Genomic DNA, 27,820 nt, shown 5'->3' on the forward strand with positions numbered 1-27,820 from the left:
CTTCACGCAGCCGCCGGCGGGCCCGGCCCCGGGGCAGGCAGGGGAGGTTCCGGGCCCCCCGGGAGGGCGACGGCTGTGCCGGTGGGGCAGGGCGGGCGGCCCCGCGGAGCCTGCCCGCTCGGGCCTGCCCAGCCCCGGGCCGCCTCGCCTGGGTGCGCGGGAGGGGCGGCGGCCGGAGCCCGGCGGGGGCGCTGTGGCGGCGGGCGGGTGCCCGCGGCGGTACCTCGCTTGTGCAGCTCGCGGAGCGGAATGCCGTCTCCTCCCCCGTCGTAGGGCAGGTAGGGATCGGCAGGGGCGTCCATGGCCGCGGCGCCAGCAGCCGGGCCGCCGGCGCGGGGGGGCGGCGGCCGCTGTCAGCCCAGGGCCGGGGCCGGGGCCATGCCGCGCCGGGACCCCCAGCGGAGCCGGAGCGGGACCGACACCGGAGCCGGACGCGGAGCCGGAGGCGGCCGGGGCGCAGGAGCGGGCCCCGCCCCGTGCCGTCACGGGGAGGCGCCGCCAGGGCCCGCCGGCGGCTGCGTCACGGGGCCGGGCACGGGGCCGCCCGGGCGGGCGCTGACGCGAGCCGGGGCCGGGCCGACTGAGGCGGGCTCCCGGCCCCCTCAGGGGCTGCGCGGTCACCAGCCCCGCCGCCGCCCGGGGGACGTGGGAGAGCCCACGGCGCTGGTGGGGCCACGGCTTTCCCAGCGGGAGATGGCGAGCGCTGAGGAAGAGCTGCCCCACTGCGGGGGCTAACCTCCCCCCGCAGCAGCCAGCTGCAGGGGTAACGTCGAGCAGCAAGGGCGGCATGACAGCGCGTAGCTGGCTGCACTGTGCCCGTCTCTCCCCGTGCTTCGGGGTGATTATTCTGGTACTATAACAGCACAACATCCATATTCTATTAAAAAGCTCAGAGGGAAGAGAAATGAGAAAAAAAAACACAGTGTAGTAAACACAAGTCCCTACTCGGGCTTTCAGTGCACTACACAGTGGCCAAATGCTCCGAGTCCCATAAGAAGCACAGGCACTGACGTGGCAGCAACGCCGAGCGCTAACCCAGGCATCTGGGGAACACCCGATAAAACAGCTACTGACACAGCTTGGGCAAAACCCAAGCACTTCAGTAATGAATATCTGAAGACATAACGGCTAAACTCACTTCAAATGCACAAAAACAGCACTCAGTTTGCCCATGTATTTCCATGTATATAAATATACTGCTTCCTGCTACCTTGGTATTAAAAGCAAATATGTAAGCATTTGCTTTCAAAGGCATGTGACACAAGAACTAGAATTGCATTAGCGCTGATTGGTTGATAACAGAATGGTTTTCTTAAATAATTTATTTTCAGTCTGAATACTGCTAAGAAAAAAATAATGGAATGGTATTTTTGATGAAGCATGTGCACATGCCGATACACAGGCATGTGCAGCAGGAGTGCTTGCATTGAACCTGATGTTTCTATAAACTTATATACAGATACGATGTATGTTTGCTGTTCAACCTTGTACTGTTCCTATCTGGCAATTTGTGATACAAAACTTGTTTCACATGAGATCTTTTACACACAGACTGTGCAGAGAACAGTGCCCATCTGCAGCATCAAGGCCTTGCTTCAGTTTCATGCACACAGAACAGAAGGAAAGGGATTCATTTTACTATGCTTGCCTTTTCACCTCTGTACTATGACTGATAGCCAACTATGTTAGTTTTCAAATGCACTGGTTTCTTAAACAGTTTTCCAAATGGGTCCTTAAGGGAGTTGTTTGTTTTATAAGCCATTGCCAATGTTACAAGCCACATACTGTAAGCGATCTTGCTGAGCACAGAGTAGGATAAAGAAACACTGTACTTGCTTCACAGACCTGTAATATATCAAATCTTAAAAATATGGCTCCAGTACAAGTGTTGAGAAAACGCTGGTATCTAGAGATTTGAAAATAGAAAAGTGTGAGAATAAAAGAAAAAATGCGTGTGAGCCCTGTAGCAAACTAAAGTTAAAGAAAAAAAAAAAAAACCTATCTTGTCTCTAAGACAGAGGTAACCCTGGAGATAGCTCAGTTCTAAAATATTGGTGTCTTCTGAGTTGGAGACATCTCCATTTGCTGTCATCTATACAAAGAATTGCTTTCTGAAGGGTGGCCTCCTACAATCACCTTTTCAACAAGAACTACTCAATCCTCAAGTTTGTGAGCATCCATAAATGACTTTCAGACCCTATATGCATTAATTTATTTTTGTACCTGGAAAAAAAAATGTAAAACCTAGAGGATTTAATATCCACCCAAAAATTAACATGTAAAACCCTTAAATAAGATGCATCTTAAACAATGAAAAAGTCAGGAGAAAGACAGACGATGACTTTTGTGACTATGGATACACAGTCACAAAAGTGCTATCCTACTGTGGTATCACTGAAAAAAACACGCCCTGGCACCACAGAAGACGCCCAAAATTTTCAGCATAAAACCACCTCTGAACTCTAAATTATCCATAGGACTTTAACTTAAAAGGAAGTGCAGTAGAAACTCTTGCACATTCTCAATTCCATACCTAGAAAGAATCTTCTATTACATGTAAAGAAAAAGTCATTGTGGCAGAAAGATTACCAATTTTGGTAATCTGAAGAAAGAATTACTAGAGAATGAACTGTTAGTGCATTTATTATATGTTGATTACAGAAGACAACACTATAAACTCAACTCCACACTGGAGAAAAAAATATGGAATAGAGGTTATAAAGAACTTGTATAACACGGGCTGGAAGATCACAACTAGTTTCAGATATTGTTACTGAAGGCCTTTGAACTGACAATAAAAATTTGTTAGAGCAGAGAAACGGCTAACCTGGTAACCTAAACCTGTTCACTGGATTAAGGCCCATGCAAAGTTTCTACAGAAGTCTAAAATCCAGACCGGACTGGAAAGGATAAAGGATAACTAGCTAGAGGACTTACCTGATAAGACCTTTGCTATGACAGAAAATGAAGTCTGCAATGTAAAACAGATACAACTTTGTATTTGCTACATAAATCTTTAAGAGCCTATCTAATATTAAATTGCAATAGCTTTTCCAAGGTCACCACTCGTAGACAGGCTGCCAAACACAGTTCTTTGTATCATCCTAAAAAGCAGAACAGTCATCTTCCCTTCTCAGTTACCAGCAGCTTGTGTTCTCATTGTTCATAACCACTGCCACCGCATGTATTACCTTCCCTACACGCTGGTCTTGTTTATTTTAAGCAGCAAAAACAAAAAGAGAAAAAGACACTGCATGCTAACCTGACCAAAGTAAGACAGTCATTTTATCCATCTCTAAAAGTCTATACAATTTAATGTTTCCAAAGTATTCCTTTTCTAACTCATTTGAAGAAGTGTCTGCCTTTAACTGTCTGATAACTGTATATTCAAGAGCATGTCAGCTATTTCTATTGTGAAGTCCTGCAAAACCCAAAATTGTAGCTAGTGAAATGGTGTCTGTAGTTAAGGAGGTATTTTGGGTATTACGGAGCATATAACGTTATGAACACTGGTACAGCCTAAATTTAGTTTTACAATAGCTTTATTTTCAGTGACTGAGAACCCCTTAAAAACAGCCAATTTAGTGCATAAGAAAGCTCATATGTAAACAGCAGGTTTATAGAGTAGCTTGCTTTCAAAGAGATTTCATCACAATAATTATACTCTAAGGCCTCAATCCCAGAAATCCTCCATGCCCAAACAGCTTCATGCATCTGAGTGTTTCCATTGTTCTCAACAGGCACGTACTGTTCTTAAACATCATTTAGATGCATCTATCTTTGCAGAAAAGGGCTTTAAGTCCATTGTTCTGGAAATACCACAATGTATTTGGGTGACACACCTTTAAAACAGGCTGATAATGAAAAAAGTTACCTTAATCCTCCTCCATACCGTATCTTTTTTCTTTTAGGAGGAGGGAGAAGAAATATTATCTATAAATTATCTGAACATACCAGAATAAGTTAGAGGTTAGACAAATCAGGATAACCAAGGGAAAGGTGTTTTGAGGTGACACAACAAAGCCAATGAAATGTAGGGGAGCATCACTGAGGTATGCCAGCCTCCTTAGCCAGGGCTGAGGAGACGACCTTAATTCTGAAGCACTATTCTACCATATCAAATTAAGAAGTAAGCTGAGTTTAAATAATACAGCTGAACACCTTACTACATACAAGCCAAACATTTTCTCAATTCCCTCAATTATTTGGCTCATTCTGATCACAGACTATATAATTTCATTGCACCAGGTAATGAAAATAAAAATCAGGTCTTTTATGAAATTCCAAATGTAAGACTGACAATGCTGAATGATCTCAAATAACAAGAGATGACAAAAACATGTCAGATAATTACAAACGTTACTGTGACCAATACAAAAGATTTTAGTGACTCTTCACGGTCATTTCCTTTCCTATTATTCAAAATGAAAGCTTCTCCCTCAGCAGAGCTAAAAGATAGTGTTCCCTTGAAAACGCAACATAAGAGAGCTCTCTCTCAAAACAGCTACCATCTCCAACCATTTTGAAAGGACTTGAACCCATGTGTTCCCTCCATTGATGGCTACATATGGAAGCATCCACGTACAACAGGGTATGCAAAGAACACACAAAATCTCTCAAAATCTACCCTTTCCCATTCCTTTCATTTCCATTCCTTTTCCTTCCTGCTTTATTCTCCTGCCTTTTTCCTAATTTCCTTTCATTCATCCTTTTCTCAATCCACGTGGCTAAACTAAGCCCAGACCCAATCATTCCACCGTCTTGCCTTCTCCTTTTGCTTCCTTTGTCTCAGTTTACTAACCTTGCAGCCCCTTCAGTCTGACTTGGTTCTTCCTGTACAAAATCATGCAACTTTCTCATCTGGGTCACACAGCAGGGCCGGCAAAAGGAAAACTAAGGACAATGCAAGAAAGACAAACACACACCTCCCAGTTCCATCGCACCGTCCAGGATGAGATAACTTAAAGGTGCCATCACAGGAGAGAAAGAAAAAAAACAGTCATACAAGTCATACATACCTTTAGATTAGACACAGTAAAAATGATATATATATTTTTTTGATATCTTAACATTACAGAGACCTGAACTTCCTTCACTCATTAGCATTACATAAAATCATGTGCTTGATCACAACAGTGTTGGCAAAAGGCTTCCCAGCTCTGTATCAAGCCACAGACAGACTCCGTTAAACTGTTTCCATTGCTACCTCATCAAAAGCCTCAATGAGACAGACTATAACATGGAAAATTTAAGACAAAATATATCGCAAAAGCAAACAAATTTATAACATATGCTGCTGAGTACTTAAAGGCAGATGGGTCTTAAACAAAATGGGAAGAAAGCCCAGAGGAATGTGCTTAACAGTAATACACTCTGAGCTTTATTATATTTTCATTTTCTTATAAAGGAAAAAAAATAGTTTGTTTTCATAATTACAGGTGCTTTTTCTCCCCCACAATTGTTTGTTTCCCCCAAACCTGTTACTTAATTTTGCTCACAATCATTTCATCCAGCAGAGAACACTTTATTCTACGATCTAGCCTAATAAGCTTGCTTCTTCATTGGCCAACCACAGGTTCTTGAATTTTACAGTGTTGTATAACTTCCAGTGGTGCTAGTACTCACTGGCCAGGCAAGGAAGATAATTGAAGTCAAACCCAACTAGCAAACAATGCAGTAGAACAGGTCACAGAGCCACAAACACATTGTGTAATGAATTCTGAGACTGACTTCCCCCTTAGGATAGCTGAACCTTCACTGCACATCAGTGAAATATGAGTAAAGGCTCCCCATCACCAGGCAAAGGTTCAGGGCAGAAGAAGAAATAGAAAGAGAAAATAATGAAAACATGGTACAATGTTAATACATAAGACCAAAAATAAAATATAAAAAAAATAAGCCTTTGGCCCTAAAGACTACTTTGATCACTTAGCCTGAAAAAAAAATGAAGACAAGCCTATTTCCTTCAGGTTTCTTTTCACTTCTTTTTTTTTCTGGGGTTGTCCACCACACTGTTCTTGACATCCACCCCATCGGTGATGGAAGAAAACCCTTATGATAAATGGACTATGCAGAGTTATCAGCCAGGAGAAGTGCTTTCCCCGCCTCCCCTTTTTTTTTTTTTTTATTTGGTCAGCTTTACTTAAAATATCTGTTGTTACTGTACTAATCAGGCAGGGAAGATTGTGAAAGAAACGCAGCCTATTTTCTGCATGCATGAGATCACGTTGCTTTCTCTTATTCTCTAAGAGCCTCTTAGCTACTTCCTATCTTTTTTTTTTTTTTTTTTTTTTTAAAGAAACAGGTTTTAGCTGTTAGATTGCCCTTTTCCTGCTTTGGGGTTGTTTAGTTTTGGCCAGTATTTCCCACCTGCTGTTCAAGCTGTATGTGCAAGGGATAAAAATCATAACACCAACAGGTACACGTCTCACTAGACATGCCATCTATATTAAGCTTACTTCTTATCTTCAAGAATATTAAATCTTCTCCATACATAAACTGTATGAACACAGATGTCGTGTCATCAGCAATTTTGTTAATACTACACTATGCCAGGCATATTTGAATTCTGTGGAACTGTGAGCTCAATACTCAGTAGTGGTCAGAATAAAATTGAAGGTTGCTACTCTGTTTCCACGACATGCCTATCTTCCCAATACTGCATGAAGATCTCATCCCTCCCTTAAGTTACAGATACTAGAAAAAGTTCAGAAGGAGGCAGTAAAAATGATCCAAAGCATGGGACAGCTGCAAGGTCCAACTAAGTAAACCAGAAATCCTTAACCTGGAAAAGAAGCAACTGATAAGCGAAGGAAATAAGTAGCAATGGAAATCAGTATTTATTTTTCAACCATCTGTTCTAATAAAAGAGCTCTTAGAGTTACTATTTTAGACGATCAAGTGCACTACAAAGAAAAGGCAAGGACAAATTTTTGCTCAGTAGCATACATTGCATAGAGGTATAGCAAAACATAAGCTGCAAATGATTTGATATCTCATACTGGTGATTAATACACCACTCACTGATTTGCTGTAATCAAATCATTGCTCTGATGCAGTTCTTCTCCTGGGAGACTTGGGATTTTAATTGACAATTCTTTCCTCTCTACCCCCTTAAAAGGGGTCACTGCCACCTCTCACAGTGACAGCACTATGCCATCCATCTACATGCTAATCCCAGTCAGTTTCTACGTGCGTAGTCAATGCACGATATCAGAGTACCTGTATTTGGCAAGACAGTCAAGCCATCCCAGTTTCAGGTCACTCTGTCCTAGTTTCATATCAAACCTTTTTGTATCAACAGCAGTCTCACTTCAATAAGCTTGATAACACCCCCTACAAACCCGATGTCTCAGCAGAAAGACTTTCCACAGCTGCAACTATCAAGAAAAAGAAGAGCTTAAGCATTTAGGCTTTACAAGGGCGAGTGATGAAGTAGTCTCTGTGTCAGTCCATGCTAATGCATCGGCAAGTGTTAACCTAGTCAAGACTGTGGCAGTTATACATGCTCTCAGTAGTATTTATACCTGGATTTTGGTTCAAAATAAAAATTAAAAAAAAGGTAATGATTCTTCAAATAAAATGCAACTAAGCTGTTGCAGCTTGCCAAAGGATGGTGAGGGTGCTAAACAACTTCACAAAGGAAGTCTGTGGAAGAAAAGATCCACTGATATGAACTAAAAACCTGGAAGCCACCACTAGGTTTAGAAAGACTCTCAGCCATATACAAAACTGCTGGCGCAACATCTGAGTTAAAGAAAAGCACCATCATGGTGAACAGGTAAGATAAAAAAGACATTTCAAACACCTGCAACTCACTCATCTAACAACTAAGAAAAAGAAACATTATTTCCCTTAACCCAAGAGCCTTCCAGACAACTTTTCTGTTACTGTTTTCTGCCAAGGATTTTGAAATCCTGGAAAGAAGAACCTTATTAATTAGACAGTTATCTATGCAAATATAGTGCATAGCAACTATGTTCCAGATAGATGAGCAAAATTAACTTAATTCATTACTAATGGAAAAAAGATAAAAGAAAACATGGTTCTATATTGTCGGATACCTTGTTTTCAGGCACGTTAGTACTATGGAGCACAGGCAAAATGTCTGCAGCTCTAACAACAGTTAAATAGGAAAAAAAGAGGTCTGTAAGCAGTAACTGACAGTTTAACTATGTCACACAAACTAGCTGTGTTTTATGCTTGCCCTTGTGATCAGGACAAGTTATCTCATGCTTCCTTTTGTTCAGAATCATTCAAGACCAAATATATTCCCTACCTAAAAAGAACATCAAGCCCTTCAATGGAAATATTTCTAAGTTATATACAACCTATTTTCCAAGTTAGTACAGACATGTCAAACTGTTCAGTCCAGTCAGTTTTGTACCACGTATAGAAAACAAACCACACCGATAGTACGACATGACTTTCAAGACCCTTTCTCACGTCATCTATGGATAACAGGAAGATTCTGTTAATGAAACTTTCCCGCACAAATAATGAAACAGGAACTTAAGTTCTTCATGCAGGAAAAGTTCCTTTCCTTTATATCTTTGTATTCTTTATTTTCTTTATCACTGTGATAGCTAAGTAGAAAAAAGCACACGAGAGGATATTCATGTGTTGTTGGAAAAGGTAGTATCTAGATTCTTCTTGAACAATTAACCTCTTAGGTGATCGGAATTTATTTGTTATGAAGAACCACCTGCAATTGCTGATAATTACCTTCTGTTCCTCAAATAATGCTGTATTAGTTGACTATGCCATATTTTTTTAATGTTACCATTTAGTGCCCCTTCAGGGCACTAAAAATGGACTGCTTTGGTCTTTCACCGTACTTTAGACAAAGGTCTCCAACCCATAGGTAAGGCCAGTATAGGATAACCACAGTATTTTACACCATTACCTGCTGGCATATTCTTTTTTTCAGTGGCACTGCTATTGCTGCAAGTAGGTACTGGTGGCTATAGCAGCAGCTTTTGAATTTCCAGTTTACAGGTTGTCATATTAAGGTTAACTATTGCCAATTTGACGTTAACACCATATGCCAGACTGTAAACTGTCTCCACATGAAGTCACAACATAAGCAACTAAGCTCCTCCTTCAACTCAAGCAAGAAGCACTGTAGCTATTGAAAAGAATGCCAAGCTCTTACAGGACTCAGACTCCCACAGACAGATCAAAGTACCTAGAGATGTAAACACCAGTGAGATCATTTGTTTGCAAACCATTTTTAATTGCAAATAAGGTTTAATCATCTGATTTCAGTCAGAGCCTTGAAAAATTTGCAGTCTGACATTACGAAAAATCCACCTTGCTCCTGAACTTACCTTACAATTAATTAAATATAAATTGATGCAGTCCTCTCTTACATCATATAAACAAACATCAATTCTGAATAAAATCACAGGGACCTCTCAGTTTCACCTCACTAGTTGTTGAAACCAAAATCATAAAAGGAGAAAAGAAAAAAGAACTAACACACTTGTTAAGAAATTCAGGCCCAGCCACTAGCCAAGGATTGGGTGTCTCAGATTTCAGAGAAAGGCAAAGCAAGCCTATGCTAAGAGAAAAAGCATCGGTTAGACATTTAGTCTTCTCATTCATTTACTAGTTAAAATAGTAATCTGGTAGTACATCTCCATTCATTTCACTTCTGTTTAGAAGGATTCCCCCTGCCTCCCCATTAAAATAATGGAAGACAGCGTACTACTCCAGCCTAACTTTTTTTTTAAACTAAGTACTGTAGATCTCCTCCTATAATATTCAAAAGAGGAATTATTAGTTTATCTGGCTTAAGTATTAAAGAACTGATAGCTTTTTAATGGCAAGTATGAAGTGTTTAAATTGACCTAACAAGAAGCTACCAAAGAGTCTAAAAGTAAAACACACAGATCATCATGGCAATGATCCGCATTTTCTTTCATTAAAAAAATAAAAAGACTGCATACATGGAAATACACAGCACGTATAAGCATTGGTAAGACTTCCTCCCTATAAGAAGTCACGTATTTCTACTATCAGTATAACATCACCATGCTTCTCATTAGACAGCAGTTTAATGAGGTAAAACATTAACTTGACTACTACCAAGATATTCGTTTTGCTGAGCAATAAAAGCAAGTTCTGATCAAAGCTGACAGGCAGTATCCCTTCTAGCCAAGGCTATGGTGTAAGCCATCCAAGCCTCCATGTGCATATCAACTCAACACGTTAAAACGCACTACACTCAACACATTTCATGATGCCTACGTGTTTGCCATAATGCTGCCGCTAAGTCTGAAATTTCTGTAAAGGTAACAGCCACTGGAGAACATAGCAATCTTATGATTAATTATGCATGTAATTATGATAAATGATTACTATACATACTGACATGTACAGTAACACTATATATTGACAGCTTCTGTATTCTTCTCAGATGCACGCTTTCAGATGACATTAGGAGAAACAGGATTGTTGTAAAGCATTAATGGTCAATCTCCCACACGGAACCACAAAAAAAAACATTCAAATTGCAGATGAGAGGTGACACTAAATGAAAGGCACATCTCCATCAACTAAATAGTAAAGGTACCTACACATCTAGGTGTTAAGCCTTTCTGAAGGCTGATTCCAGTTAATGTTCTCTCATTTTGGCCCACGTAACAGAAGGGAATTTCCCACATGAAACAAGTAGGCTATGTCATTAGTGTTATTCCCCAATATCGACCCATTTCCATATGCTTTCAACAGAAGGCATATTCACCATTGAGTATAGCCTCAATGGCTTTGTAAGGCTCAGTTAAGTACTTGAGTATGACTGGTAATGTGAATGGCAGTACTGTGCAGGCTTGAGAGAACCACTGTCCTGACAGCTGAATGACCTACCAAGGCTACTGAAAGGAGCAGACTTACTCCATTAATTTACTGTCCTCTGAATGGGGGACAACGATGACGACAATTGTTTGAGAATTCCATGTTAGCTTTTCCTCTGCATAATATATGTGCAGTTTATGGTTCAATTATCATTAGATGAAAAAGAATTTCTTAATCCATTACTTCCCCTCATTGCACAGATTTGATTTTAAAAAATGTATCATTTTGTATTCTACTACATAAATGGTAAATTTATGATGAACACTATTGTCTACAGTAACTTATCTGGATCGGATAAATTCAGGTCTGTGCTTCAAGCTCATCTGTATTCTAGATTTACTTTCTGTAGCAACGCAGCTATCAATTTAATTACATTACTTCCACAATCATTTTAACTGCAGATACATTATATTGCCACTTTCTACACCTTGTGAAGAAACCAGGCTCACAAATTCTTCCAGACCTACAGACTTAATACACGAAATATACGTCTAAACATGGCTCTGGATTTTGGCAGGGCTCAACAAGCTAAAGCACAGCACTAGACCTAATGTCTGTGCATTCAGACAGCGTCCTGGAGGACTTGCAGAGCTGTGAAGCATGGCATCTTCCAGTTACCAGGACAGTCCGAGCCCTCCTAGGAAGCAGGACAAATCCTATATGGTGAATTCACTTGTACTTACGCTCAACAGAATGAATACATCAAAATGTTAATAAAGAGAAAATTAAAGGACAAGAGTATTTAAAAAATAATAATACAGTTGCTGCTAATTCAGTAACAGAACTATAAAAAAAACAAAAGGGCGCATGCAGGCCATCAAGAAAGTGCTTGTTTGGTCTTCTCCATGAGATTTGCTGAATTAAACACACACGAACCACCTTACACATATAAAAACCTAAGGAATGACTAACACAAATACTCACTTCCTGCCTTTATTTAAAACTTTTTTGGGAGGTATATTCTTACCACCTTGAAAAGAAAATTGACAACAGATTCTGGCTAGGACATGTACTATGATTTACTCTAAGAAAATATTTTCCATGCATAAATCATCATTCATTTCGATAAAGTTATAATGCTTATTACTACTGCAACCTCTTACTGAGGTTATTGGAGTTGTAGCAAGCAGACATGCCATTAGCAAAAATTTCTGTTTGGGGGGTGCGGGAACAACAACATCATTCATGTTTCAGTGCATGTTCTACCACCTCACCATCACAATGCAATAGGAACTGCTGGCATGTGCAACAATTAGCATTGCTTTTGGCGGTACAAACAAAACCACCTCACCTGCCTAGCCCAATTTATGGATATAATTTCACAGCAAGCAAGAGGCAGAATACTGGCTCAAACTATTTATTTTACTGCAAACTGCAATTCTCATTAAAGCTTGAAGTGATGGAGAGGATTTATATAAACAATAACCACAGTAGCTTCAGACTTTTAATATAGGTTACAAGTATTATGTTAGACAAGCAAGGCACTTTTTTTTTTTTTATTAAGCCAGATATTCAGAAGTATAGTGCCCATGAAAGACAATTGTTCATTTAATTTCCTAACTACCAAGTACTGGACTTCCTAATGCTGATGTTCTTCAAGTAATTCTGCAGAAACAATTTTTATGTACATTGAGGGTATCTGGACTTTTAAGTATCAGTATACAAGTTAAATAACTGCACATTCAAGACCTGTCTGATGATATGAAAGGAAGACACATGGGAAGGATGCTTGTAACAATACGACAACTATCAATTATAATGGCAACATCTGAGTGCTAAGTGTGGCAAACAGGAAAGTGCATGAAGGAAGTGCTTGGCAGGAAGACAACTGAATGTTAACGGGAGAGGAAAGGGTGATAAAAAACCAAGAGGCTGAGTTCAATTTTACACAAAACAAGAGGAAATGACAAGAGTATATATTTAACAAAGTTTACTATGTTAATTAGAAATTACTTCCTTTCCTTCCTTTCTGTTCTGCTCTTTGACCATTGTTAAGACAACATTAAAGCTTTCACTCCATTAACTACTTCATTTATGAAAAAAGAGAGGGAGAGCTTCCCAGTTCTTTTTTCTTTGTATTACTTGCATGTTTTTGCCAGTGCTCTTCTCTTTGCAACTTTTCACCTAGTCAAAAATTCAACTCTCGACATTTTGCACTGCTTGTCACCTCTGCTTGTCAGGTTTTTGCCTGTTTTACAGATTTGAAGCCAAATCTAGCAGAAAACAGATTTTTCTCTAGATGTAACAATTAGAGAAGACTGCTGATTTCTGCACAAAGGGAACATTAAAGACCATAAGACTTCAGAAATCCTATTACAACTAAGAAAAAACAGGTAGCTGTAGAATAATCATCTTTCCCCTACTTGACAGCAAGTTTGTCATTTGACAGAAGTTACTATCTGCCTCATATGAGAGGTTATCCCATACAACGCAACTGTGAGGCAAGCACACAGGAAAATTCTCAACCACTTTCAATTCCAAAGCATCCTTCTGGAGGACAGAACAGTTAAAGGGAAATTTTAAGTTGTTATGAAAAAGGACCGTTTTTATTTATTTAAAAAACTAAAACCACATGCAACCCATAGAAATTTTAAAGATAAAATTAACTTACCAATTGATGCATCACCATCCAAGAGATTGTCATCTTCAGACGTCTGAAAGTCCATAATTACACCTGCTCCATCTAAAAGCTCCTCATCGCTGCTTGCACTAGTTATACTGTTGTAACTGTTTCGATAGTAGCCTCTATGAAACAGCTGCTCAGACTCCATTTAGCTGCTTTATAACCTGCATAAAGAAAATGAGTTATTTTATATTTGAAAACACAGAAACAACTGGTAAGTTTACATGAAAAATAAAACAGTATTAAGATCACAGTACTAAAAGTTACAAAAATGTAGCAGTAATACAGAATATTATACACAACATTTTACACAAGTCCTTTGATATTTAATTGGATGATGCTTCGTCATCCCCTTTCTTGGGATCTCCTTATTTTAATGATATCATCATGAAAGTATTTTACTTTCAGTAAATGTGGTTGGAATGCACATACCCAATACATACAAATTTGCACTGCACCATGGAGCTGGTACAAAATCCAGTCAATTTTTAGATTAAGAAGTGAGAATCTTTAGTCTAGGTATTTTTGTAATACGTCTTCTTAGCCTACCACTTGTTTCACTCCGAAGTTCTAGTCCCTTGAACACAATTGTTCACATTCTTTTGCAGAGAAAAGCAAAAATATTCGAGTGGAAAACCTTTCAGAATCTTCTGTCTACGTAAAGCTTTCAAAACCCATACATATATACCTTTGTACATAATCAGGTAAAGGCAGCAGATGGCTTTGCACATTTGGTAGCAAGTTCTGCAGAAGACTGAACACACCAGGCTTTCACAGACCAAGACGTATTCCTCCTTTGCCTTGCAAAGCGAAAACCATAGAAATTACTTCACGATCAGGGTGGGAGGAAGGGGTATGTTGTGACCACACCTTGATTCCATGCTCTTATCTTTCCAAAGAAAGTCTTGTGCTTGTCATTTCTCAAGCATGGTCATACCTTTATTAGCATGCAACAGCCCAACCTCTGAAATGTCATGTAACTATGCAATTGCTTCCTTTACAGTCAGGGTCTTTGCTTCCAAAACAGGCTTCCTTTAAACAAATGCAGAGGACAACTCAACAAGGAACACCACCAAAAACATTCTGACAGTTGTCTTTAGACAACTCAGCTTGTAAGATAAAGCTTTCCCTTCTCCAAATTTCTACACTAAGTCGGATTTGCAACAGTAATGGGGAGGTATGAATGAGGTTCAATCTTCATCCCATACCTTCCTGAGCACAGTATTTTCACTCAGTTGGGTGCTTGAAAAGCATCTATTTCGTTCACCCCATGTAATTAAGAGCTATTAGGCTCCTGCCTTTCCAAAAATCTGCACATTTTCTAGTATTGCTTTCCTAAAAAAGATATAATTGGCAAGGGAGTTTATAATTAAGACCATTTTAGCAATGACTGTATCATTTTTACAAAATATTTTATATTCACATGCAGTACATGACACTAAAGCATCATGTCCCTTTTCAGCAATAAGAAAATTTCATTCCCTCCAAACAAAGGAGATGGCCCTCCATCTCCCTCCAGATCTTTTCCTTATGCACTGTTTCCTCTGCTCATCCTCACATTCTCTAACCATTCACTGTAACTGCTACAAGGCTATATGCACCATAAACATCCAGCCAGCTGGCAGCTCTAAAAATAGATTATAGGACTTCTAATTCCGATCTCTCTCCTCTACCCAGTTGTTGTTGAGCCTTGTGAAGTAGAGCTGAACTGGTTGGCCAATGTCAAAGAGTTATTAGCAGAGGTCAAACAGCTTTCTCCTATTGGCAAACAGCTTAGCCCTCTAAAGAGCAAACAAGTTACTGAAAAGAGGTGAAAAGTGAAGTGACAAAGTTTACAGGGTAGCTGGGGACGGAACTGTCAGCACTGAGCAGCTGGGTGATAACATAAGATAAAACTCTCTACTGATAACCACGAATTGAGTCGATGCAGGTAGGGAGGAGAGGGAGGCAACAGAACCAATCCTAATTTACCCTAGGGATTCTGATGGGACTACTACCATTCCCAAATGAAATGGTACAGTTACAAGAAAGAGCTCAACATGCACCAGCAGTCCCCAAATTAATCAGCTACAAAGTACTATCAGGTACAAGAGAACTTTGTACTGCCAAAAGTCCAAAAGGACTACAGAAGAGCTAAAACAGGTTACAAAAGATCACAATGATGACAGAGTACAAAACAGGTTTCCTTCTACAGGGCAACAAAATGGATCAGGGCTCTTCAGTCTGGAAAGATGTAACGTGGAAGACAACATCAGAGGAAAAGACGAGGAGGAAGAAAAAAAACATGAAAAGCTATCAAAGACAACAGCTCTGGTAGGAATACTGGAGGCCAAGAGACAACTGTGTATGCTTATTCTCAAACTCTTCCCTAGAGATCTACTATTGGTCAAAACAAATCTTTTTGGTTTGACCATTCTCACTCCCTTAAAAAACTGTTCATAATACTTAAAATTTAAAACATGCTTTCTCTTCAAACACATTTCTTTCATCCCTGTGTGAGGATTCTTCTTACCATTTTACAGGCACTGAGAAAAGCTCCTTAACGGACAGCCAAGAAAATTTCACACCATCATATGATGAAGCAGATCCTGATTGAAAATACATCTGCTTACACCTGGAAGCATCTCCATTTTCCCCAAAATATATCAGATTGTGATAATTTATTCAGAAGCTACACTTAGAATGATGCAATAGATACAAGTTGTCACACAGTAATTTTGGTCTTCCCGTACAGTACCTACAAAGAACATGCCAGAAGAGGTCAGATCATAAGCAGTCCAACTATTTTGCTATTATGCTTACAGAAACTTCTGTTAACATCACTCTGCCTGGATCAGCTGGGTACTATCATAAATGGAAGACATACAGCAGAGCTGAACTGAGAACTTTTGGACTTGCTAGATGCGTACGCACTTCCTGCATTGTCACCTATCTCCACAATGAAGGAAGAACATTGTCTCTCTTTCATATATATATTTAAAATAAATATAAAATAATAAAAATATAAAATATAAAAAAATTTCCTTTATATTGAGCTCCACAACTTCAGTTAATCTTACCACAAGCCTGCTATTCATAGTAAGGGACATAACTCTCCTTTTGGAGGTCTGTTTAATAACTTTGCAGAAACGTCAGAGCAGTGCATTACAGGTATTACATCTTCCAATAACCGAGAAAATGCTTTGAACCTGGTCTACAATAGACTAGAACATTCAATCAGTCAGAAACTGACAGACAAAACCAACAGACGTCCCAGAGCCAGACCAAAAATACCATGAGGAGTCCTGCATGCCAACTCCTCTGGCACATACGTGCCTCCAGTTACATGGCATGGCATGATATCACAGACCTTCTCTTGTTTTGAAATACCATGTCTCCTGCTGCAGACATACTGCTGCTGACAGACCTCTTCAACAAGCAGGCAGAAGCTGTGACACCCAAACCATTCCTGCCAAGCACCCTAACCAAGATTAAGAGTTGTACGTTCATTCTCTGCATTCCCTGAGTCAGGTCCTCAACTGCTTCGTATCTGACATGGTGTTACAGATCACTGCCTTCCAGCAGCACGCAGCAAAGGCGGGAAACGAAGGCCATCAGAAAGTCAGAGCTCAATAAGCTTCACACAGGACTGAAGTTTTACTTGTTGAGAGCACGTCAGTCACTGGCTTGCCCACCACCTCCACCTGCAATTAAGAGTGTGGGGATGACAGCTGAGGTCAACACACAACAGATTTTCTTGTGTGCCTTTAAGAGAAGGGCTTGTTCAACAAACCGGGACACGAAGTTAGGGATGCACCACCTCGAGCTGTGTTAAGTGTCAGAGTCAATTTAAAAGCGCGTGCTCATGTGACCTTAAAATACTGTTATAGCATGCAGAAGGTCTGCCCTGCCCAAGGAAGCAGAGGGTGTGGACAGAGCGAGCACGCTCCTCCTCCAAAGCAGACTGCTGAGAACAGCAATAAGAAAGGGAAGGAGGAGCCAGCGGGGAGTTTTTCTGTGGCTACAGCTGCCAGAGGAGAACCAGACTTGTGCCCAAGCCAGGCCAGTGGGGATTATCTTTTGTGGATGCTGGAAGGCGGCATTCACACACAGCAGCCTGCACAAATGCTTACAGAGTTGTAAAGAGGGAGAACAGAGCAGAGGCAATGAACCAGACAGCCTGCTGTTTTATACAGTCAGATTCAGCCCGCAGATTCTCTGCCCTATCCAAATGGGCACTAAAAGGCAAGTGGGGGAAAGATGGGGTTACTGAAGAGAAACTTCAAGCAGGGAAACAAGGTATCATCTGAATGCCAGTGAAGCCCAATACCCTGAAAAACTAAATAAAATAAACCATGCCTGATTTCCAGCAACTACTAGTTGCCGTAAGTATTTAATAAAACTTTTTTTTCCAGCCTAGATTACTGTAACAATGCAAGATAGAGGGTTTATGAGAACACTAAAGGTATTACACTCCACATTTTTATGAAGCATCATAGTTTTCATGCATAGGATGGTTCAGACAGAAAGCAGACTCAAAAATCTTTCAGACTCTTTGAAAAAAAATAAAAGAGAAATAATGCACTGTAAGAATAAAGAAAGAAAATCTAAGCAACAATCAGGGAGCTCTTGAAACAAAGAATTCAATCCCACACATATACCCAAGTCTTCTGCGAAAAGACTGTAACAGGAAAAAGGTGCAACTACTCAGCCATACTAACATACTTCCAGGATGTCCTGATCCATCAAAACTCTTCTACAAAGCAAGCTAACAGAGAAGCCTCTGACACTGAAACAATTAAAAAACAAATGAGAAAAAATAAATAAATCATTAACCAAAAAAATAGAACAGTGTATCTCACCTGCTACAACTAAGGAGAGGGAAGAGAGCAACGAGCATCCAGGTATGGCAAATTGTGCAAGATGTAATTAAGTACAGCACAGACAGGAACTACACTGGTAAAGGGGAACAGCACAGAAACAGCTACATGTATAGTCGACAAAGCATATAAAGCTATTAGTTTTCCATACAGTTCAGTACCTCAGGCATTTTTCTTGTCCTCAAACACCAGACATCCTGATTATCTTTCAAGCCCTACAAAGGAAAGGTCAAGCAGAGAAGCGAGTCAGCTGAGGGAATCACTTGCAGTGCACCAAAGTGTCTCTGGAGAAGATGGACTAGGACAGTAAGAAATTTGATTTACAGGACATTTGTTGTCAGGCAATTTGCATAATCTGTAAATCTCTGGTATGTGCTCCGTTGCCCCATCAATACATAAGAACACTTTTCTGTATCTCAAAGGGCAGGAAACAAAAGACATTTTAACTTTTTACTGTCCTGGGACGTGTAGAGGGGGGTGGGTGAGAACTCAAAGCTAGATTCCAAACCTGCTTTAAATATCTGAAAGAAAAAGCTGCTGCCTTTTTTTTTTTTTTTTTTATAAGAATCAACAATAAAACACCATACAGTGTTGAAAAATAATCTTAACAGAAGAGCTCTTTCCCAAACTCGGAAAAATCCTGATAACCCCCAACTCATTGTAATAATCATTTTTTCTGTTCAGTACAAACAGCTAAGAGCTGAACAGAAGTCAGTCACATGACCGAACTCATGCATAAATTCCTCCAAAACTGACATGAGGACAGTACCCAGTGAGAAGCGCTATGCAGACATAAAACAAAAGCAGATAAAATAAAAACTTAGAATGCAATCTCTCTTTGCATATAAGAACATGATCTAGAGTAGGTGAAATGCAGTGGTACCAATAGGAATCATTTGCTGAAAGTTTTTGGAAGAAAAATAGGATTTAATAGGTTTTACCTGGTAAAAGTGTTCAGAAGTGGTATTTAATATGAAGTAGTCAGGAATTTTATACACATCCTCTTAAATATACAAAGAAATTGAGATATAAAGAAATCCCATATACTTTAAGAGCAGGTAAAGAGTAATATGACAGGCGCCCACACTTAAAGCATGTGTGTGTGTGTATGCATATATATATATATATACACACATATATGTATATGTACATATCAAAACAACTGCCTAAAAGGTTGAAGCGGTCGAGAACATCTTGGAATATTGCATTCTAAACCTTTCATATTGCATTTATTAAAAATACTGTACTGTCTGCATTTTTGCTGTTGTTTTTTAAATAAGTGCACCCTTCAGAAAAAAATGAGTTCAGAAATAAACCTTTTACAACAGTTTTAAAACAAAGGCTAAGCTGGGCTCATACTTTTATCCTTAGCCTCATCAGCATCAAGATTACATTCCCATTTCCACTGCAGATCCAGCATACATAGCCTCCATTTACTTACGTTGCCTGTCGTGTAAAAAGAGGTGAACAAAGTAAGAGCATCATTCAGCTTCCAAACTTTAGTTTTGGAAAAGGGTGAATGAATTGTGAGGAATTTTGCACTGTATTTTATATATATATATATATATATATATATATATAACTATATATAGTTATATAGTTATATATATATATATATATAACTATATATATATATATATAACTATATATATATATAGTTATATATATATAACTATATATATATAACTAGCAAACTATTCCTTTATACACAAACAGGAAGGCTCAGAAGTCATACACTTCAAACCCAAAATGGAAGGGAGGACAAGAGAAACAGCAGTTTTCCTGAATTTCCTCAAGTTAGCAGAGAAAAAGGTCCTCACAGATACTCAAGAAGCCAAATTGTTAAAAATTAGGGAATGCACATGGTAACTTTACAAAAGCAAATACACAGATGATTGCTTTCCACAGTGGCATTCAGAAAAAAAAAAAGTGGAACTAATTTAAAAAGTCTCAGGATCGGGACAGCTCCTCTTGCAGCCATGCAGTGAGAAAGGATCTCTCAAATTTTTGGTCATACTTAAAAAAAAAAAAAAAGTCAAAGGAGTACAGTCAGTTAACTGAGGTTACTTGAGTTAAAAAAAATACAGAGTTATTAAAAAGCATCTAACTCAATTTATATAGCAGGTACTCTTGGAATAGAAGAGAAAAAGTAAATTTCCAAAAATATACATATAGAGAGCTTGTTGCAGTTTTATCCACAGCTATTTCTAGAATAAAAGTCATGTTGATGGCAGAAGACACAAACTCAAGTGTTCTTTAAACAAGAAAGCAAGGACAAGCACAGGAACATGGCGACAAAACAATATGAAAAAGATAGTACTTGTAAAGCAGGAATATAGTACCTTTTTTTTTTTTTAAACTGTAACTAGAAAACATTGAGACCCGATTTCTAGATTCTACTAAATCTTGGTACGCTTTACAAACACTTTAGTTATGAAAGCTTAATATAACAAGTCTAAAAAGTTTTTCCACTTTATTGATACATACCAACACAGAGTATCACCACTGGATCTGATCTTCCCAAAAGCATTATCAATAATAAATACTCATTTTATAGCACCTTTTATCTTCTCAGCTTAAAAACACTGAGAACTGCCAGCTTGTTTACTGGCTGCATACTGAAGTCATGCTTCCAGTCATATGATTCCAAACATTAAGTGTATTGACTTGGGTTTGCACAAAGAATTCAGAGCTACTTCATCGCCACTCTAAAATGTCAACCCCTAAGGCTGCAGCTACCCAGAGATGGGACAGCTGAGGAGTTTTACCACCCGGCACAAAGACTTCAAGCCTGCTTGATGGAAGGGACTGCTTCTTTCACAATCAAATTACTGATGTGTATACTCTTCAATTGCTTTCAAATAAAAATAGCTGAATTAACTGAAAACTCAGATTTACACTTACTCACCTCATCTCATTTACTGGTGCATTAGAAAAATCTCCACTAGCAGAACCAAAGAGTAATCTCCCACACACAGTAATAAGCAGCTAAATGAGGTCTTCTCTTTTTTTAAATAAAAACAAACATTAAAGAAAAAAGCAATCTAAACATGAAACTAAATATAAAAGCAAATATAACTCAAAAGTTTAAGCTTCACAGGCAAGTACTGATCCTTAGCCAAGTTGTGGAAAAAAAAAAAAAAAAACACAACCAAACCACTGTGTTCTTAGCTGCCACTTTGGTGCAAGCCTAAAATACGTGTAAGGTCATAGAAGAGCTTGGGTTGGAAGGGACCTTAAAGATCATCTAGCTCCAAACCCCTGCCATGGCATTACTTTTTAAACTAATGGTTCAGTACCTACGGCTGAAAATATTCTCCCTAGGAAAGAAAAGTTGGAGAGACCTCTTAGAAGAAAAAAATCATCACTCGTGTTCTTCTTGTGACCACATTCAGATGAGAGCAACACTAAAATTCATTAGGACGACTGAAGAGTAAAACCCGTACTTCATTTTTCAAGTGCAGGAACTCTGACTGTGGTTTCCGTTGCAGACAACATACCATTTGTCTGGTGAGTCCTTGGCCATGATATTTGTTATCTGTTTGATGAAAATGGACAGCAACAGTGTGCAATCTTCTCTGTACCTCTTTATAGGATTTTGTTCATTCTGAATGTGAACTTGGGTTGCAATTATCTGAGGGGTCCAGAGACAGAGCAGAGTTTTTACACAACACCAGTACTACCAGAAGCCCTGGTATTTATACCACTTTCATCTTTTAAGAGAAATGCACCAGACAGTCCTTAGCTGCGTGCAGAGATTCCTAAGTTCAGGGTCACACCTGAGTTAGGTGCTTTTCAGATAATTTTGCTTTTGTATCCGAATGATCTGAAAGTACTCAAGGAAGTAAAAGAAACTCTAACAGAAAGGAAATTAGATGCCATCACAGAAGAAAAAGGCTATGTGAGCCAAGACAAAGAGTGTATCAGAGCACTGACTCCAGGAGAATGAGAAGCGTATGAGAAGTATTCATTCTTGAGAGGCAAAATTACACTTCAGGATTGTCAAATTAGAATCTGAAAAAGCACCGCTATTCCCAGTTCAGCTGAGCACCTTGACAATAGCCGCTACCACAGATTTGTAGGTCTTTGTACGGAATTCCAACTTCTTCATAAACACACTTAACCACCTGAGATCAAGGCAAAACTGTACAGTCTTCCAAAATACAGCACAGGCATACAACCACTGCTTATGTGAAAGCATGTGGGGACCCCTGGTGGTTCCTGTGTACTTACTTCCTGTGGATCCCTGTCTTTCCCTAGTACTGATTTTCAAACTTGAAACAGGTGAAGAAACACCAGCTGCTGAGGTGTACAATGGTAAGAAATGATGTCTTCAGCCACCAAAAAAGAGAAGAAACATGGGAAGTAGGGTTACTTTCTTCTTGTAACATCCAGCAGACAGGTTCATACTTCAAGGCGAGGAGCCCTGACAATAAGCTTGCTCTTTCTTGCTCTGCATTCTCTTAAGCAGCGGTGTTAGGAAGGACTGAAGGGATCTGCAGCCACCACCTGCGTCTAGCTGACGGCTGCCCTTCCTGGCTCTAACTACACAAAAATCAGGTGACTTCTGTCAGTACAGTATTTCTGCCAGTTACTAATTACCATTCTGGTCTTCTTCAAAGGATGGGGTAAAAAATGGTCAAAAGACCCTTGAACCTCTGACATTAATAAGAATATTAACTGTTTGTTTCTGTTTTTTAATAATAATACACAGACTAGCCACAGGAGATTCATCCACCCTAAAAAAAAAAAAAAAAAAAAGCTGTGAAACCCCAGCAGCACAGACACCACCAGAAGTCAAGTATTCACTACACCAAATGTGTTAACAGCTCCGAACACACAGTAGGAAAACAAAGTAGGAACACAAAGTTCCTCTGTCCCGGTGTGAAGCTTAGCTGGCAGGTACAGCTAATTCTAAAATTATGCTGACTTCGGCAGGGTCTACAAATGGAAGACAGGTTTTTGGCAGGAGAGTCTAAATGGAAGTTCTTACTGTTAAACAGTGGTAGCAAGTTAAAAGCAAGAATCAAAGTGGCTATTTTAGGAGGGGAGAAAGAAATTGTCTTCTTCAGAGATTTTTAATTTTGCAAAGTTACAGGAAAATAAAAGATTCAGCAACACTTTACTGCAACACTTCTCGTTAATGGAGTACACCAGGTCAGTTATCTTCAACGTGCATTACACAACCACAAAGATGAGCTCAGTTCACCGGGTTCACAGATTAAGTTTATTAAAATATATATATATAGATTTAATTTGTTAGGGAGGAATAAACATTGAGATTTTTGTACCCGTGGTAATAACATGAATACTTAGTGTACCGGTCATTAGGTCTCTTTAAGTGTTCTGCAGATTTATGGACCTTGTTGGGTAATTTAAGAGAACACTCGTATCTTAGCATAAAACAGAAGGAAACTGCTAAGTCTGTAATACCGATAATAATTTTAATCATTTCCTTGTCCTTGTTATGTTCAATATGAGAAGTTTTACACAAAACTAGCAGCTAAAAGTCAACTAGTGATTGAAAAACACCTCTTTTTTTTTTCCTTCTCCTAATACTACCCCTTTCAAAATCTGTAGATTCACTTTTCAGAGTTAGCGTTTGGAAGTATACAGGGAACTGCGTTTTTTTCCCCAACGGGTACATAGGAAACACATTAATAACAGAAACCTCATGGGAAAAGCTGCAGTAGATCAAGTACTACAGATAAAACATCAAAACCCAACAAATCTGGCAGAGAGCACTAACTTGGAGATAAGAGGGGAAGGAACTCAAACAATATTATTGTTCAGGAAAAGGAGTACTTGAATTTTAACTGGCAGGATGTCAAAATATTAAGTCACCTCGATAACTGTATCTGTAACTTAAAGGTATCACTGAAGTGAAATTACATTTTTACTATTTGAATTAGGAAATGCTTCTTTGATAGATTATATTGTGGTACGAACACTCAGAATGTACACTTCAGTAGTCTCTTTTATTATCTTTTAAGAAGAAGTTATCAAAACCATAAAAAAATAAAGAAAAAAGTAACCATGAGGGTTGTCCTTACCAAAGGATCTGTGCTATAGGACAGAACATGATTCACATTTTCATTCACTGTTCCTCCTTACCCTCCCAAAGTAGAGCACAGAGTCTATTTCTGTAACTAGAAAGCCTAAGCAAAATGCAAAACGCAAAACAAATGAAAAAGATGAACATCTGGAAAGTTATCTCAAAGTTAGGTTGTTTTTTGTGTTTCTACCTTTTAAAAAGGGGGAAAATCTCCCAAACGGGTATTTTTACAATGCTCTATTAGACACTGTTTAAATGAATGTTGCTTTTTCTAATCATTCGCACAGATGATTTTTAAAAAGGCTTCCAATATTCAAAAACAAGTTTCAAGTTAAATAGCTATGAAGATTTGTAATTGTCAACTTTCTAATACTCTGAGCGTCTTCAGCAGAGGCTACTGAAGGACCATGAAAAAGCACAAGTGCTATGCAGCAAAGTCTGGAGCAGCATAACTCATAGAAGCACAGGTAAAAAGACGGCCTGACACCTGAAAAGCTTAAGGAAATTAGCCAACGCAAAATCTGCATTTTCAGGTATGATATAGAAGATGGATTGATGCAGAGAGCATAGATTTGAGCACTCGCTTTCACAGCACTATCATGATGCTGGCTGGGCCAGAGTTATTTTTCTTTGTAGAGGCTCACACAATGCCGTGTTTTGGACTTTTGATGAAAATAGCGGTGACAGCACGCGGATGTTCAGCTGTCACAGAGCAGCTTGCACAGAGGAGCCTGCCCCAGGAGCTGGAGGGGACCCAGCCAGGACAGCTGGCCCAGGCTGCCCAAAGGGATGTCCCACACCGCCCGGCCTCACGCTCCGCGATGACAGCCGGGGCCAAGGAGGAAGAAGGGGGCGACGCCGTTTGTCTCCCCAAGAAATCACCCTGTGTGAGGAGCCCTGCTGGCCTGGAGCAGCTGGCACCTGCCTGCCGGTGGGAAACAGCCAGTGGGGCCAGGTCGGGCTTTACCTCGTGAACTGTCCTTACCTCAACCCATGAGTTTTCACACTTAGCTTTCTGATTCTCTCTCCCCATCCCACCTGGGGAGAGTGAGCAAGCAGCTGGGTGCTGCTGAGCTGCCTGCCAGGGCTATGCCACAAGAAGCAGGCAGATGTAAAGTTGAGGTGTTTGGGGAAAATGAGCAGGGAGGGTGTACAGGCAGACTCACGTGCGAGACCACTGCCACTGCTGACCTCGTGCAGGTGGTTACAGCTGCTGCCAATGAGGTGACAGAGCAAGGAGTTGAGGAACAGGCAACCTGGAGTCTGAGAACTAGGAAATTCACTCTTTAAACAACCTGAGTTGGCATAAATTTCTTTAACAGGAGAACTTCCACTTTTTTTTTTTTTTTTTAATTATGACCAAGTTGTAAATATCCCTACTGCCAGACGATTGTGAGAACTGACCCTGAGAACTCGACTGCACAGTAACACCTATCCACGTGCACACGAAGTCACACAAGTAAGGGGAGGAAAAAATACAGAGTGTTCCTAGAATGCCCTTTGGCAATGTTTGTCAGCTTGGAATGGCTGTCCCAGCTTCAGTGCTCACATTCAACCAATGCAGCTCTGCTATTCAAATACTAAATTACAACACACACAACCCCAAAACCCCAAAGCAAAATGGGAAAAACAAAACAACGCATCACATCAGAAGTGCTTATTGAGTGAATCCGAGAAAATAAACCACTCAGCTGGACCCAGCTGTGCATAGAATAACCAGCTCAGTGAATTCTCACTTGCAGGTTCCTGAAACATCAGTTTGTGACAAACATTAAGCGGAAAAAGAGCACAAGATGAAGTACAAAACTGCCAGGAGAGAAAAATGCAGGCAAACTCATAAAATAAGCAACTCATAAAATAAGGCTCTGAGCAATGCGTTCATGAACAGTGAAGACCAACTGCTGCAAAGGCCTTTCCTGCCTGAGGATTTGGATAGGCTTGTTCTTATTAGAAGTCAAAAGTACAGATAGAGAGAAAGGATAAAAAATGACCCCATGATTATTTTAACTTGCAAGTACGCGCCCCAGACAGAATAGTAGTACTGTAAGCCACTCATAAACAGGATACCATAGAGATTGCAAAAAAAAGACAGACATGGAGCTCCATAGACCAGTGAAAATACGTTTCTAGAAGTATTGCAACACATTGTGCACAACATCTACTACTGCTAAGCAAAGAATTTAAAGGACAGACATACCAGCAATATGTCAGCATGTATGGAAGGAAACAAAAAACAAGCTCCATTTTCCAGGGCACAACATAGGGTGTATTTCCACAAGTGCTGCAGATACATGCAAAGTCATTTTGTTTCAGGCTGTGAGTCTGAAGCCAGCTGCAGTTTCCCCAGAGCAAAATGCTCCCCATTTCGACAGCCCAGAGTACTGAGCAGCAAGTTTACGTCTGCCTGCCAACCAGAGACGTCAAATTTAAAAATCTTAGACCATTTAACTGCTTTGCCTTAGAAAAAATGATAGTGCCAGCTGGTGAGTTCTCTGGGGATTCTTATTTTACTTCGCAGGTAAGCATACTACAGTGCACAGATGCATTGTTTAAACTTTGCATTACAGAACACTCAAGTTTGTTAAAATAGAGAAATCGCATTGACAACTAGGTGCTTTTGAATCTGTCACACCAGCATGCCTTTCCATTCCAGTAGCTGGTTTTGCCGAGAAGCATCCACGTTGCTAAGGGACCCAGGACAGAAAATCCACCGCAGGGCCACCAAAAGGGGAGAACTAAGGGCCAGGAAGTACCAGCGCACCTAACGCTTCAATAAGCACGAACTTCATTTCTCTCACGAACTCTGTGCTGTGAACTTTGAGGTCCTACAACCCTAAGAATGAGGTGCAAGTACCAAGAGGGATTAGAAATGCATTCCACTTTGGCACACCTTTCCTAAAATACTTTTAATACTGGTGCTTAACTTCGTATTTAAGCTGAGCACCAGGCACATTTTTAATTCGTTGTTCAGGCCTCGTTTGTGCCTAATTCGGCACCTCGAAGTGTGACACAGCACATTCATCACCCGACGGCGAGCACACCCCGGCGGCACCGAGCTCTCCCCGCTCGCAGCTGCCCACTTGAAGCGCGAACGGAGCGGCAGGCGGCAGCGCGACACCCAGCCCCGTCGCTCCGCACCGCACCGCGCCGCGCCGCGCCGGCCGGGACGCTGGCGGGCGGGAACACCGCCGGCCTGCGGGCCGCCGCCACCGGGCTCCCCCTCAGCCGCCGCAGGGCTCGGCAGAACGCAGCGGGCCGCCCCCGCTCCCGGCCCCGCTCCCGGCCCTACCTGCCCGGCAGGCGCTGCCGCATCCTCCCGCCGCGCGCGGCCCCCGGCCCAACGGCCCCCAACGGCCGCCAACGGTCGCCCCTCGCTCCTAGCCCCGCCCCCGGGGCCTGGGGCTCCAGGCGACTTCCGGTTGGCGC

The 27,820-nt window shown here is 40.4% G+C and overlaps 1 protein-coding gene across 4 annotated transcripts in view; it reads right to left on the reverse strand.

The window, feature by feature from the left end:
• CLCN3 (chloride voltage-gated channel 3) overlaps positions 1 to 27,805 on the reverse strand; it is a 62,293-nt gene extending 34,488 nt beyond the window's left edge. For 2 of the 4 annotated variants that reach the window (XM_035549557.2, XM_035549541.2), the window contains exons 1-2: positions 27,684 to 27,805; positions 13,469 to 13,644 (exon numbers count right to left, since the gene is read on the reverse strand). In XM_035549557.2, the coding sequence (XP_035405450.1) occupies positions 13,469 to 13,628 (160 nt within the window). In that variant the 5' untranslated portion in view covers positions 13,629 to 13,644; positions 27,684 to 27,805. Of the gene's footprint in view, positions 1 to 223; positions 457 to 13,468; positions 13,645 to 27,683 lie in introns of those variants that run through there. The other 2 variants (XM_035549562.2, XM_035549550.2) reach the window with 2 other exon arrangements.
• Positions 27,806 to 27,820: the final 15 nt, after the last annotated feature.

The sequence above is a fragment of the Cygnus atratus genome, chromosome 4, assembly GCF_013377495.2.
Source record: "Cygnus atratus isolate AKBS03 ecotype Queensland, Australia chromosome 4, CAtr_DNAZoo_HiC_assembly, whole genome shotgun sequence".
In the NCBI taxonomy this organism is placed as follows: domain Eukaryota; kingdom Metazoa; phylum Chordata; class Aves; order Anseriformes; family Anatidae; genus Cygnus; species Cygnus atratus.